Here is a 12,751-nt window from a genome sequence, read left to right on the forward strand (position 1 = left end):
ACTAATTATTCTAAAGATAGTATTTTTCTTGTCTTATAATGACTCTAAGGCATGACAATGACCTTTCCTTATAATCAACATTCTACCTCTGAGAATAAGCTGAAATTTTTCTTAAGGCATAGTAAACCTCTCCATACACAAGAATTTGACTTGCCTGCCTACAAAGTGAATCCCTATCCACAACTGTGTGGGAATAATGAAATCTATAATATGACTTTTGGGAGTATCATTTTCAGGGTTCAGCAGATTAGGATTCATTCCTGGCTCTGTCACCTGTGTATGGGGTGTGTGAATTTAGCCAGGTTACTTCACCCTCCTATGACTCCATTTCATCATCTGTGTTCCCCTCACACTGTTGAATAGAATATTAATTACAAGAGAGTAGGACTTGGTCTGCTTTAAGAATCCCTAGTGCCCAGCGCACAAATGGGTCTCAAATAAGTATTTGTTGAATAAATAAATGTAACACTTAAAGCAGGATAACAGTAATTGTTTAATAGGGATATTTTGGGATTAATGACATAATACATCTTGGGCATAGAGCACAGTCCTAGATCAGAGCACCTATTCTTAATGGGGAGAGTTCTAGAGAATCCACAGTAAGTTTGGCTTCTGTGTCTTATCTCCCCTTCAGATTATGGGTGGGATTTATACTAGAATTAGTGACCCTATGCTATCTTCCAGCACCTGTGCATTGTGTAAGAGGGAAAATATTTACCTTATTACCATTCATATCTCCTACATCTTTCACGATATTTGGGAGAAGTGAAAACAGGCCAAGTGGATTAAAATATTTTAACGTACAACCTAAAGCTCATGACACCACTGAAAATGTTTTCAGAGCTTAAACACTAAACACCAGAGGTAATATATATGATATTTTATTGATTTAAGATGCGTATTTAAAACCTTACTTATCCAAAATCTGGACGGATTTTATAATCAATGGCATCTTATAATTGACTGGGTTCTCTCTTCTTTCCTTCCTTTCTTCCTCCCTCTTTCCCTCCCTCCCTTCCTCCTTCCCATCCTTCCTTCCTTCCTTCCTTCCTTCCTTCCTTCCTTCCTTCATTTCCTCCTTCCTTTCTCTGTCCTTCCTCCCTTCTGTCCCTACCCCTCTCCTTCACTCCATCCCTTTTGTTTTCGTGGTTCATAATATAATAAAGTGTTTTAACTAGAATTGATGGAATATGGTATAGCCATATATTAAAGCAGTATTTCTCAATATGTATTTCTTTTTTTTAATTTTTTTTTTTTAATGTTTTTTATTTATTTTTGGGACAGACAGAGACAGAGCATGAACGGGGGAGGGGCAGAGAGAGAGGGAGACACAGAATCGGAAACAGGCTCCAGGCTCCGAGCCATCAGCCCAGAGCCCGACGCGGGGCTCGAACTCACGGACCGCGAGATCGTGACCTGGCTGAAGTCGGACGCTTAACCGACTGCGCCACCCAGGCGCCCCAATATGTATTTCTTATCACCACCCAACCCAGGCAAGGAGCCTCTTAGGCATTTTTTTCTCTAATTTTCCACTCCATGAAATTTTAACACCATAGGTATACTCTATATCTGTTTATGTATTGCATATATGTATGTGTTTTCTGAATAAAAGGACTGATTTTTTTTCCCCCTAAGAACCAATTTCATCCCTTTGGGACACTATTACACCCACTGAGAAGGCAGGTATTAAAGTGACACTCCATATCACTCTTAGTTTTTAAAAACTCATTTACTAGAATATTGGGAATCATCAACTAATTCTTAGGTTTAGAACTTTTGGTTTTAATCATATAACAGAATGTCTAGGAATTTTATCATTATCACGAATGACCATCAAATGCTGTCAAATGCGTGCAAAGTTGGAACATTTGCTATTTACCCCAAAAGCCAGAAAGCTATCTATAATATTTTTGTTAACAAATAAAAGATTTTCAAGTTCATCCAGTGATATCATTCAACATATCATTCTCATTTTATGAAATAAGACTATTTAATACTTTTAGTGTATATTTTTAGGATGTTCACTACTTCACCTTTACACATTCGTGATTTTAAAGACATAATTTGAACACTACATCAATAAAGAGATTTTTAAAGACCATCTAATTTCCAAGGGGTACAAGAGACACCTGCTTTAGGCTACACTACTGCACTCTGTGGAGACGATGAGAATGCACAGTTCTTGAAGCCCCTGTTCTGTCGGTGGCTAAGCAGCCTGGGGATTCCCACCTCCAACAGTAATGACTGAAATCAGAAGTTAGTCCCTCTGTGATGCGTGGTTTGCACCAGAGGGAAGACACCATCTATGGCTATCAAATCAGGATTTGCGCTTGCAAAGCTAATTGTTGTATGTAACAACTTTAACCGATGGAGGAAGGAGTGATTTATTTACTTGAAGAATGTCCAGCATGTTCTTAAATGTTCACTTACCTTTTCTCTGGGCCGTGTAGCTTAACTCCCATTCTTTTACATTAGTGGTGCAAAAAACCTTAAAATTAGTGATGCATAAAACTTTTAACTTTGTTGGATGTATTGCACTATTATATTTGACAATTCAGACATTTGGCCTACTTGTATTGGGTTATGTTAAATGACTATTTTTCGTGGCTCAACTGTGTCGAAACAATGTGCACTCGATTTGGGGGACGTGAACTATTCTAGCAGACCAAGCAAAATATCAGCAAAAACTAACACAGGTGGTATACTCAAAAGAGACTCTTCAACAGTACATAGACATCCATATCAAGGCTTTATCAGTTGAGTTAGTTGTACACAAGCTTTTGTAAATAAACTGAAAGTGGCTTCAAAACCAGAAATCATCTCCTCCACTGCTCCTAGTACTTGCCCTTTCTCTGCCTTTTAACCGAAGCATCTCCATGATACTCCGGGCATAGACATCTCTCAAGTTCACACTGATGTATGAGTCAGTGGCTATATTCTTGGTAAGCTTCTTCAGAGCTTCGCGCTGTCTAACAGCTGCTTCCTTGAGCTTTAAGGTGAAATAGCAAGCGGAGAAGCGGTCGTTAATAATAGCGATAGGCAAGGCCAAGACAAGGATTCCTGATAATATGCACATGAAGGCCACGATTTTGCCTGTGGTGGTGTCTGGTCTAATGTCCCCGTATCCCACAGTAGTCATGGATGTTGTGGCCCACCACCATGCACAAGGGACACTTGTGAAGGTTGTGTCAGGAATACTCTGCTCAGCAAAATATTCCACAGTTGAAAATATAGAAATTCCCACAGACAAAAAGAGGAGCAGTAGGCCGACTTCTTCATAACACTGGGTGATTGTCATCCCGAGTGAGCGTAATCCTGTAAGAGAACAACTGCTGTCAGTCCCTGGGCACCTCTTCCCTCCCCCACCCCTCCGCTTTCCTCCCTTCCCTCTCCTTTCTGACTACCCACCCACAAATGTGCATTTCACATCTAATATGTCTGCAGCATTGGGCAGTGGTTCTGGGGATAGAGATGAGAAATCATTATCTTTTTTCTTCAGGGAGCTCATAGTCTAGTTGGTGGGGCAAGATTGAAAAAAGATAGAAAGAAATATTTACTAAACACCTACTATTTATACCAAAAAAAGTGACAGATGAGACTAAAAAGCAGGCAGTGGATGTATGATGGAAATTATATGTTAATCCACAAAATGGGAGGCCTTTGCAGCATCGCAAGTGGAGGGCTCACTTGGCAGACGTGCATTTCAATGTATCGCTTTGGCACACTTTTCTGATGCTGGTTTTATGCCGTCTCTTTACATTTGATGTGTCTGCTTTACTCACCCTCCTAATGAAGTTGAACATAATCAGGGTATTGTTATCTGAAAGCCAGAAGGGGTAAAGGATGTCCTCCATGAGAATAAAGTGAGTGAGGCATCAGTGACCAAGCTGACGTGAGAACATCATATGCATTCATGGGACATTCTTAACGGTTTACCATGTCCTGAACTCCCATGACACCCACTGAAATGTGCACCCTTAATACCAAAGCCGTGGGGAAACATTCCCCTTGAGTACATAGAATTTCTGCTTTCCTGTAAGGAGATAGACTAGAATACAGATTATTCCTTTCACTGCAGAAAGGTATGGGGGACTGAAGCTACTAGAAAATTCATTCACTGTGAGGCAGTGGTGTGTTCCCTATTACTATTCTGAGGACATATGGAACCCCTGGGAGACACACCCAAGAGAATCCAATCCCATCTCTAGAGAGACTCAGCCCCTAAGGAGAGTCAGTTGAGCCCATAATGGGATTACAATTTGAATAAGGTATCTCCCCTGACAACTAGAGTTCCTGAACACTGCTAAAAGCATATCCACGTTTTGAAGTCATATCAGTCTGAAGCCAAAATGATACTGTCTCTGAAGGTCGAAGTAATATCTCCTAGAATCATTTTAATTTTATTCACTAGAGACTATTTAAAATTCATTAAAATACCATTTGTGCTCTCATTATTTTTAAATTTTGTTCTTAAAACTTTGAGATGTTCTTAAATTATGTACCAAGTATTTTTAAAGATTGAGGAATATTAATTTTGACGTTTAACTTCAAAAGAAGATTTTTTAAAGAATATCTTTAGAATACCTTTTAGAAAACTGCCCTTGATGTGTCTGCATTGAATTGTATTTCTGAAATAAACTGACCACATTTGAGAAAAACCACAGTGAGGAGACTGTTTTCATTTCAAGATGAAATGTTCTAAATAATTTTGTAAAGAAAAACAAAGTTGTCTGAATTTCTGCACATTACATCTATTAACTCAGATAATCCTCAAAAAACAATAGGAGATTGATGTAATTACTAGGCAATTTTACAGACGAGAAGATTGAGGCACAGAGAAGTAGCATAAATAGTACAAAGTTACTGAGCCAGGATTTAAACTTAGGCTCTCTGGTCCTCCTGTTATTCTATAATACCTCTCAACTTATATTTATAGTTTAATACATGGGGAAATATGTCACCTACATCTACATTTTGCTAAATTTAATGTTTAAGATAAAATTGTCAAATATTTGTGGAAGCATTCATATCCTTTCAATAAATTAAGTCTTTATTAATACTTTGGACTGCTTTGGAACTGAAAAAAACCTTTGAAGACGCGACATTGTGGAAATTACTATTATTTTCTTTTTCTTTTCTTTTAGGAGCAAATGTAGTCTTTACTGGGTGTTTTTAAATTGAATCCTGTGAAGAGTTTATAAATACTAGAAGAAAGCATCCTATTATGTGTGTCAGAAAACAAAGAGTGGTACTTCTAAAAGTTGTTGGAAACCCCATTATCACATCGCTGGTATGGGAGACTAGCTAGGAAAATACACTACCAAAATTATGTTCGAATAAGTCCTAATTACCTCAGAGATGTGGGGGAAAAACATATTTGAGGTTAATTTCTCCCTATATTAATAGGAAGTGACAACCACCACAAACTTCTTTGAGGTGACCAACCAGGCACATATCTGGGGGAATAAGGTGGAAATAGCTAAATTATTTGTATTCATGTGTATTGTATTAATATGTATCATATTAACATGGCATCCTACTGGAGTGTTTCTTAACGTATGGTCCATCAAAATCACTTGTAAGCTTGTTAAAATGTATGCTCCTCGATCCAACCCCAAATACTAAAATCTGACTCCTCATGGATTGGAGATCAGAATTTGCCTTCTAACAAGCTTTTCAAGGGATTCTTATTCTTATTTTCATTAAAATCTAACATCAGTGAACACATATATACTCCAGAACACCCAACAGCCATAGGACCAGCCACTGAAAATTGCCACCCTCAGGGAAATAGGGATCATCTCTAACGGATTTGTGTGACTTCCCCTGACATTGTCTGTAACTTTCATGCACAATTGTTGTTGTGTGGGAACTTTTCTAGGGGGAATGTTCATTAGATTTTCAAGCCTTCATATGATACAAGCTAAGGAATTTCTGTTACCATCTCTCTCATTCATTGCACTTTAGGGACAAGAAAATTCTTAGATACTAGACAAAGCATTTAATAATTAGTATCTTCTGCTTTCTTCCAAAGCAAATATTTCCATTGCTTTGTCAAAAATTATGGGGCGGCCAACAGTGCCTGGTCATCTCACTTTCTGCATGGCCAGAGAAAGCATTGCAAGACTGACTTTTTTTTTTTTTGCCAAGGAATGTGTGTGGTAAGCCCTTCCTTGGACACAGAAGAGAAACTGGCTTATGTCCTTATGTATCATGAAAAATTTCTGCATCTCTTTTAATGTGCTGTTTACACATATATTATCTAGAACTTTCTTGAGGCCGAGTGTCTTTAATTTTTGTACATCTTCTGAGCAGCCGGTTGAAATAAATTGAGGTTAACAAGTGGTCAAATTGTTTCTTACATGTCATATGGAGAGAAGGAGTGTGGGCGGCATCTTCTTTATACTTGTGATAACAACTTCCCAGCACCATTTTGGTTGGGTAAAGTATGGGAGTTGGTAATTTTGAGTATCAATTCAGAGTCACTTCCCTGGGACTACAGTCAAGCACTAATGTTTACAAACAATGGCAAATTAAAAAGCATCACTGAAATTTGAATACCTGTGGAATGTCTGCCCAGCTTTAGCATGCGTAGAGCCCTGAGCAGCCTCAAGACCTGCACAATGCGCCCCACATTTTCCAGCTCCTGTGTAGTCTGGCTCCCACTCAGGCTCTCTACCAGAAGAGTGATGTAGAAGGGCAAGATGGCAAGGAGGTCTATGATGTTCGGCACCTTCCTCAGGAAGCGGCACCTGGCCCGCACGCACAGGAGGCGCAGGATGAACTCGCCAGTGAACCAGCTGATACACACATACTCCAGGATTTCCAGCAGCTGCAGGTCCAGCCAGCTTAATTCAGCTGACATCAGGGCCATGTTGACGATGGACACCACCACAAAGATGATGGAGATGACCCCAAAGATTCGAGCAGCTGTGGAAGATCCAGGTTTCTCCAGGATGTTCCAGAGCTTCTGGCGGACAGTGGGACAAGGTCCTTGTGAGAAGTCCTGTTCGCTCTCATGTTGACTCTCCTGGTCTTCTGTGTCCTTCTTAAAGTCTAACGTTTCACTCAGCTCCTTCCTTCTGAAGTATCTTTTAGAAAAAACAACTTGGTGATTAGTCTAACTTTTTAAAAGTACAGAAGTAAAAAAAACAAAACAAAACAAAACAAAACCCCCCAAAAATAAAAGATTAAACTTAGCAGAGAGGTCATGCTTTTTTATTTCAGTAAAATGCAGATAATGTCCATTCATATTTTACCCGGGCTGTCTCCTGCCCACAGTACCCCAAAGTTCTCATTTAAGATTATTATTATTATTATTATTATTTTTTTTTACATTTTTTATTTATTTTTGGGACAGAGAGAGACAGAGCATGAACGGGGGAGGGGCAGAGAGAGAGGGAGACACAGAATCGGAAACAGGCTCCAGGCTCCGAGCCATCAGCCCAGAGCCTGACGCGGGGCTCGAACTCACGGACCGCGAGATCGTGACCTGGCTGAAGTCGGACGCTTAACCGACTGCGCCACGCAGGCGCCCCTAAGATTATTATTTTTAAAATGGTACTTTCTTGTTAGAAGTTTATACAAAAGGATTTATACATAGCAAGTCTACTTTAGTGCATTTTATTACCCATTTTTCTTGTAACAAGAACAGAAGTTTGTCCTATGGAACCTTTTTGTGTGTGTGATGTAAAGGTATTCATGAAGAAATGGTACCAATAGCAAGATAAAAGGAAAGTCGTCATCAAAGTCCCAGAAACATTCACAGTCAAGGAACCAACTTTCTATCTTCTGTATTTAAAGCAGCTCTCCACCCAAGTCTCAAGTTAAGGGTTCTCAGTGGTAAATGATAATGCTCCCTACTGAAACCTACATCCCTATACATGCATCTTCTGGATCATAGCTTTTCTAACTCACTTATTCAATCATCAAGTATTTATTGCAGGCCTGACCTCCTTTGTCTTAAAAACGAATTGGCACGCATTTATCCAAAAAAGGAGGAGGTTTAAAAAGTTCCAATCGAAAGCTGGCTTTGACACTTTCCGGACCCACCGCCACCCCACCTTTCAGCTCAGAAGTGGCCTCAGGTGTTTTTTAGGCCTGCGTTCCGCGAGGATTCCGAAGCCTCACATCTTATCTCTGCCGCCCTCTCTCCACTGCGCCCGCCTCCCAGCCCGGCCACCGCACGCCTCCCGGGTACCTGTCCCTGCAGCAGGAGTCGATGCTGAGCTCGTCGATGCCCCAGTATTGGATCTCCTGAAGGAAGGAGAGCGCGCACAGCTGCTCCATGACGTGCAGGCGGCCGGTGCGGTAGTAGTGCAAGACGTAGCGGAATGCCTGCGAACTGCGGTCGAAGAAGTATTCGTTGTCCACGGGGTTGGCATCGTCGCAGAGCTCCAGGGGGCTGGGCACGGCGGCCAGGGCCCCGCGGCGGCGGCACGAGGCCACCACCACGGCCAGCTTGCCCAGGCGCGTGTGCGGGAAGCAGGACAGTGCCTGCTGCGAGAGCACGAAGCGGCTGCCGCCCACGTTGACCGTGAAGCAGTCCCCGAGCGCCAGGGGCTCCCCTTCGCCCTCGCTGCAGAAAACGCTGGACTCCAACGAGGTCAGGGAGCAGCTGTCCAGCGACGAGTCCAGCGGCGCCCGCCCTCGGGAAGGCAGCTCCATCCCCGCCGCCGCTGCCTGAGGGCGCCACAAAGTTGGGGGCGCGCCGGAAGCCTCGGTCGGGCGAGGGTGGTGGCACGGCCCCTGGCGGCGGCCGGGATTTCCCTGGTTCCCGAGGGGGGTGCCTCCCACCCGCGCACCCCTGCGCTCGTTCCCCCTCTGGCCGCTAGGGCGCGGCGAGTGCGCGACAGCAGCGCACGAGCCCGGCGCGCCCAGTCTGCGGGGAGGGGAGGGGGTCGCGCCCGGGCGAGTGCTCAGAAGCGGTCCCAGCCAGGGACAGCCCCAGGGCACACCTTCCGGGACTTACGCCCTCAGCCCCCGCTAAATCTGCGAGGGAGATTCCTAGCCCGGGATGTGTACGTATTCAAAGCCTCGTTACTTAGGGGGTGGAGCGGGCGTGCAGGGGGAGGTGGCGGGTCTAGAGTGGAGGAGGAGGACAGGATGCCTCTTAGGGGAACGAACGCACGCCAGGGGGATGGCAAGACTCACTCCAGCCCAGGAGACCGAGAGGAAAAGTTCAGAAAGCCGAGGAAGTGGTAACCGGGTCAGAGTTCTTTCCAACTTAAGGATATATATTCCTCCGTCTCCTTTTACTGCGGCGGCTTCACAGGCCTCCCCGGGAGTAGTCGCTGGGGGTATGAGCACGTGGGGGAGGGGGCGCCGGGCGAGGGGCCCGCATCATCTGCTCCCATTCATTCTCATCCTAGTCTGATTGTCACTCGCGCTCCCTTTTCTTCTGCCTCCGTCTGTTTCTGACCTGCTGGTTGAGAAATTGATGATGACTTTTAACTGAAGTCCCAGTGAGTCGCTAAGAACTAGGGGTCACGATTGCCTCGTATCGAGGCACTTTGCGCCCTTCGGTTTAGCCATTTCTGCCCGAAGAAGTTTCCCGGAGAGCGGGCGTTCTGGGCGCGTTCCCCGGCGCACAGCGGAGCTCTCATTTTAGGAGAAAGGGAAGGCAGAAAGACAAGGAATAGAACAGGCGTGGGCTGGGGCAGGAGTTTAGATAGTACCGACGGCTGGGTGAAGGGAGCAGCCGAGCGCCTTGCCCAGGTGACACCAGAGGTGTACCCACTGGGCCCCTTGGAGTCGAGCCCCAGCCCACCTGTTGGACACGGGGTGGGGGCGGGGAGGAGGACAGGGTGACTCACCTTCCGCTCCTGGCACATCAGCGCAGCGCTCAGAGGCCGCGGCTGGTTCGGTAGCCTTCGGTAGATTCTCCCGGTGTACACGTGAGGTCTGACTTGACAGGTCCAGGAGGAAAACTGTGTTCGAGGCTGAGCTCTGCACTGGCGCTTGCTGCCTAGCCTCGCCTCATCTCCGCCGCCTCCGGCTCTGGCCCCTGGGCCGCCCCCGCCCGCGCTAGCGAGCCATTCGCGGTTTCCAGCACCAGCTGTGGGGAAAGCATGGAGCCGAGGGAGGTGAGACCGGAGGAGGAAGTGAAGCACTCCGTGACTCTGAATATCATCTTCATCCTGAAGACACCTCAAGGATTGCTGTTTGGATTCCCGTTTCCCTGATCTGTGTGCTCGCAAATGCTCAAGAGCAAAATTTTCCATGTCTGCTAAACTCAGGGTTAGGGAACTTATAGTAACTGCTTTGTGTAGCACGGCTCAAGGTTTTCTCATTTCCAGCCAGCAGATGAGAATCCTGCATTTTCCAAAAGCCTTTGCAAGTGAACCGCACATCTTTTTCTTCTTGTAAGTAGTTTTAGAAAGTATGTATAAAGAGATGAGCAGGCAGCTTGGCACAGTGGGGAGAACTTTCTCATAAGTGGACTTAATGGGCGCCTGGGTGGCTCAGTCTATTAAGCATCCTGACTCTTGATTTCAGCTCAGGTCACGATCTCCAGGTTCTTGGGTTTGAGCCCCACCTCAGTCTCTGCGCTGATGGCAGGGAACCTACTTGGGATTCTGTCTCTCCTCTCTGCCCCTTACCTGCTTGTGCTCTATCTCAAAATAAATAAACTTAAAAAAAAAAAAGATAAATGGACTTGAAACGTGGTTGTTTGGTTCTGGCTTTACCAAATGACTGCGGAACATCCAGCTGTCATTTAGTTCCTGGACCTCCATGCCTTCCTCAGCAAGCTTTCATGTTTCAATAAAAACACTAAGCATTTCCTGTGAGCTTTATGTCAGGAAATTTTGTAGGCTCTTTACTCATTCAGTACCTTATTTAGTCATAATAACAATACCCCTTTTACAGAAGGAGGAAACTGAGGCATACCCATTTTACAGAAGGAGGAAACAGGCAAAACAGAAAAATTAAGTGATTTACTTAGGGTCACACATCCAAACTCAAACTCAGGACTAGTTATAAGAGGCTGCCCTCATAAACACAATGCTTGGGACATCTCCTTTCTGTGTGGCTTTCAAATAAATCAAAGTTGTGGTTGCTTTTATTTACTTTTTAATTTATTTTTGCAAATTTCTAATGTTAAATGATGTATTTTTCCTGATCTTTCAAAAAATGTTTATTGGGCATCCACTATACACCAGGCACTATTCTAGGTGCTTCAGATAGATCCATGAAGAAAACAGACAAGGTCCTTTTTCTTGTGGAACTAAAGTTTTTCCTGTGAGAATAAACAGCAACTTAAGTGAAAATTAAAAAAAAATAGTATAGTATTTATAGGTTATGGTTCTCTGACAGCTCTTCATTTGGTTAACTTTTGCCTCTATAAGGAGCTCTTCCATTTAGAAAATATGGAGGGGGTAAAACCGGTCAATACTTCATCAATATGTTTAGGTACTGTGTCAATTTGTCTAAGGTAGCAGAACTTCTTTACACAGGAAGAAAAACTCCCTCAGCATCTCTATTACAGATTATTTGGGCATTGAAAAAATTCCACACTTCTGTTAAGCTTCATTCATACCTTAGTGTAAATAGCTTTCATCAGAAGATTAGTATTAAAGGTCTAACCTAATTTTACAGACTGTGGTAGGGAAGGAGGAAAGCTTTCAGAGGAGAATGACAGTTTTAGGTGAGAAGGGAGATCTTGGACAGGTAACAGAGGTTAACAAACTGTTACTGAGGCTTGCACTGCCACCAGAACCCTAGATTTCCATTGTAGTTAGTGGTATCCTGTAGAAGGAATTAGAACAATAACCACCTTTTAAGTGTAAGGCCCACGCTAAGTATCTGAATTCTCAGAAATGGTCCTATGAAGTAAATACTGTCTTCCTTAGTTACAGATCTCAGCTCAAAGACTCACGTGTGCCAAGGAGCTTTCCCAGTTATATAGTGAATATATATATGAAGGGATCAAAATTGGGGTCTTTCTCACTCCAGATTTCATCTCAAGTGCCAAGATGAGACGCTAAAATTTTCAACTGGGCTTCAATTGTGGTTAATACAATTTCCACTATATAAAATAATCATAACTAGAGAGATGATGACTAGTTAACCAGTAGCATATAAACACAAATGACCCATTTTAAAGTATAGAGTTCTCTTGGGTAATAAAATTTTCTGCCCTCTTCCCTGTCCTGTTCCCTATAATCTGTTGTCTCTCCTCCATTGATTCCCAGGTTTGAGTCTGAGGGCCCAATGAAAATGCAATGATAAATAAGGGCAGAAATAAGTCCATTCAAAGGATGTCCTTCCTGGTCTCTGATCTTGACCTGAGGTATACCCTAAAATATGTCAAGAAGTGAAAGGAGAATTGCTCATGAGTACTTGGGGGTGGTGAGGTCTTGCTTTCAATTTCCTTCCTACAAAGCCTGGGAGGAATGTGACTGTCACGTAGGAGGCAGCTCAGTACTGAGATGTGAAAACTCAACATTGTAATGACTTTGGGTATATTTTCTCTAGTTATCAGATGTTATATTCAGGTGATTTTCCATTGACAGTCTTGTTAGAAAATGCTTTACTGGTGTTTGGCTTTATCTATCAAGTCTTCTAAACATTGATTTGAATATTAAATCTCCAGGTACAACTAACTGCCTTTAGTTCTTCCAATTTTTGTGAATATTTCTAAATATATTAATGAACAGCATGCATTCTTAACAGTCCTGTTTTTATTTTATTTTATTTTATTTTATTTTATTTTATTTTATTTTATTTTATTTTTAATGTTTATTTGCGG

At 43.1% G+C, this 12,751-nt stretch overlaps 1 protein-coding gene across 2 annotated transcripts; it reads right to left on the reverse strand.

Moving 5' to 3' along the window:
• Nucleotides 1–1,710: 1,710 nt before the first annotated feature.
• KCNV1 (potassium voltage-gated channel modifier subfamily V member 1) lies at nt 1,711–10,199 on the reverse strand. 2 transcript variants are annotated; one of them, XM_058698862.1, is made up of 4 exons: nt 9,816–10,199; nt 8,201–9,421; nt 6,562–7,091; nt 1,711–3,315 (listed from the first exon to the last, which is right to left on the reverse strand). In XM_058698862.1, the coding sequence occupies exons 2-4, from the start codon at nt 8,665–8,667 to the stop codon at nt 2,804–2,806; spliced, it is 1,509 nt and encodes a 502-aa protein (XP_058554845.1). In that variant the 5' UTR covers nt 8,668–9,421; nt 9,816–10,199; the 3' UTR covers nt 1,711–2,803. The 2 variants fall into 2 exon arrangements, with proteins under 2 accessions (XP_058554845.1, XP_058554844.1); XM_058698861.1 differs by having other exon boundaries at nt 8,201–9,424.
• Nucleotides 10,200–12,751: the final 2,552 nt, after the last annotated feature.

Source organism: Neofelis nebulosa, chromosome 14 (assembly GCF_028018385.1).
Source record: "Neofelis nebulosa isolate mNeoNeb1 chromosome 14, mNeoNeb1.pri, whole genome shotgun sequence".
NCBI lineage: Eukaryota > Metazoa > Chordata > Mammalia > Carnivora > Felidae > Neofelis > Neofelis nebulosa.

Excerpts from the sequence above, each read along its gene's own strand:
- KCNV1 (XM_058698862.1), bottom strand. The coding sequence starts at position 8,667 with ATGGAGCTGCCTTCCCGAGGGCGGGCGCCGCTGGACTCGTCGCTGGAC. Across the intron at positions 7,092-8,200 it reads GACTCCTGCTGCAGGGACAG|ATACTTCAGAAGGAAGGAGC; the intron begins GTACCCGGGAGG and ends TTTTTCTAAAAG. Across the intron at positions 3,316-6,561 it reads GCTGGGCAGACATTCCACAG|GATTACGCTCACTCGGGATG; the intron begins GTATTCAAATTT and ends GTTCTCTTACAG.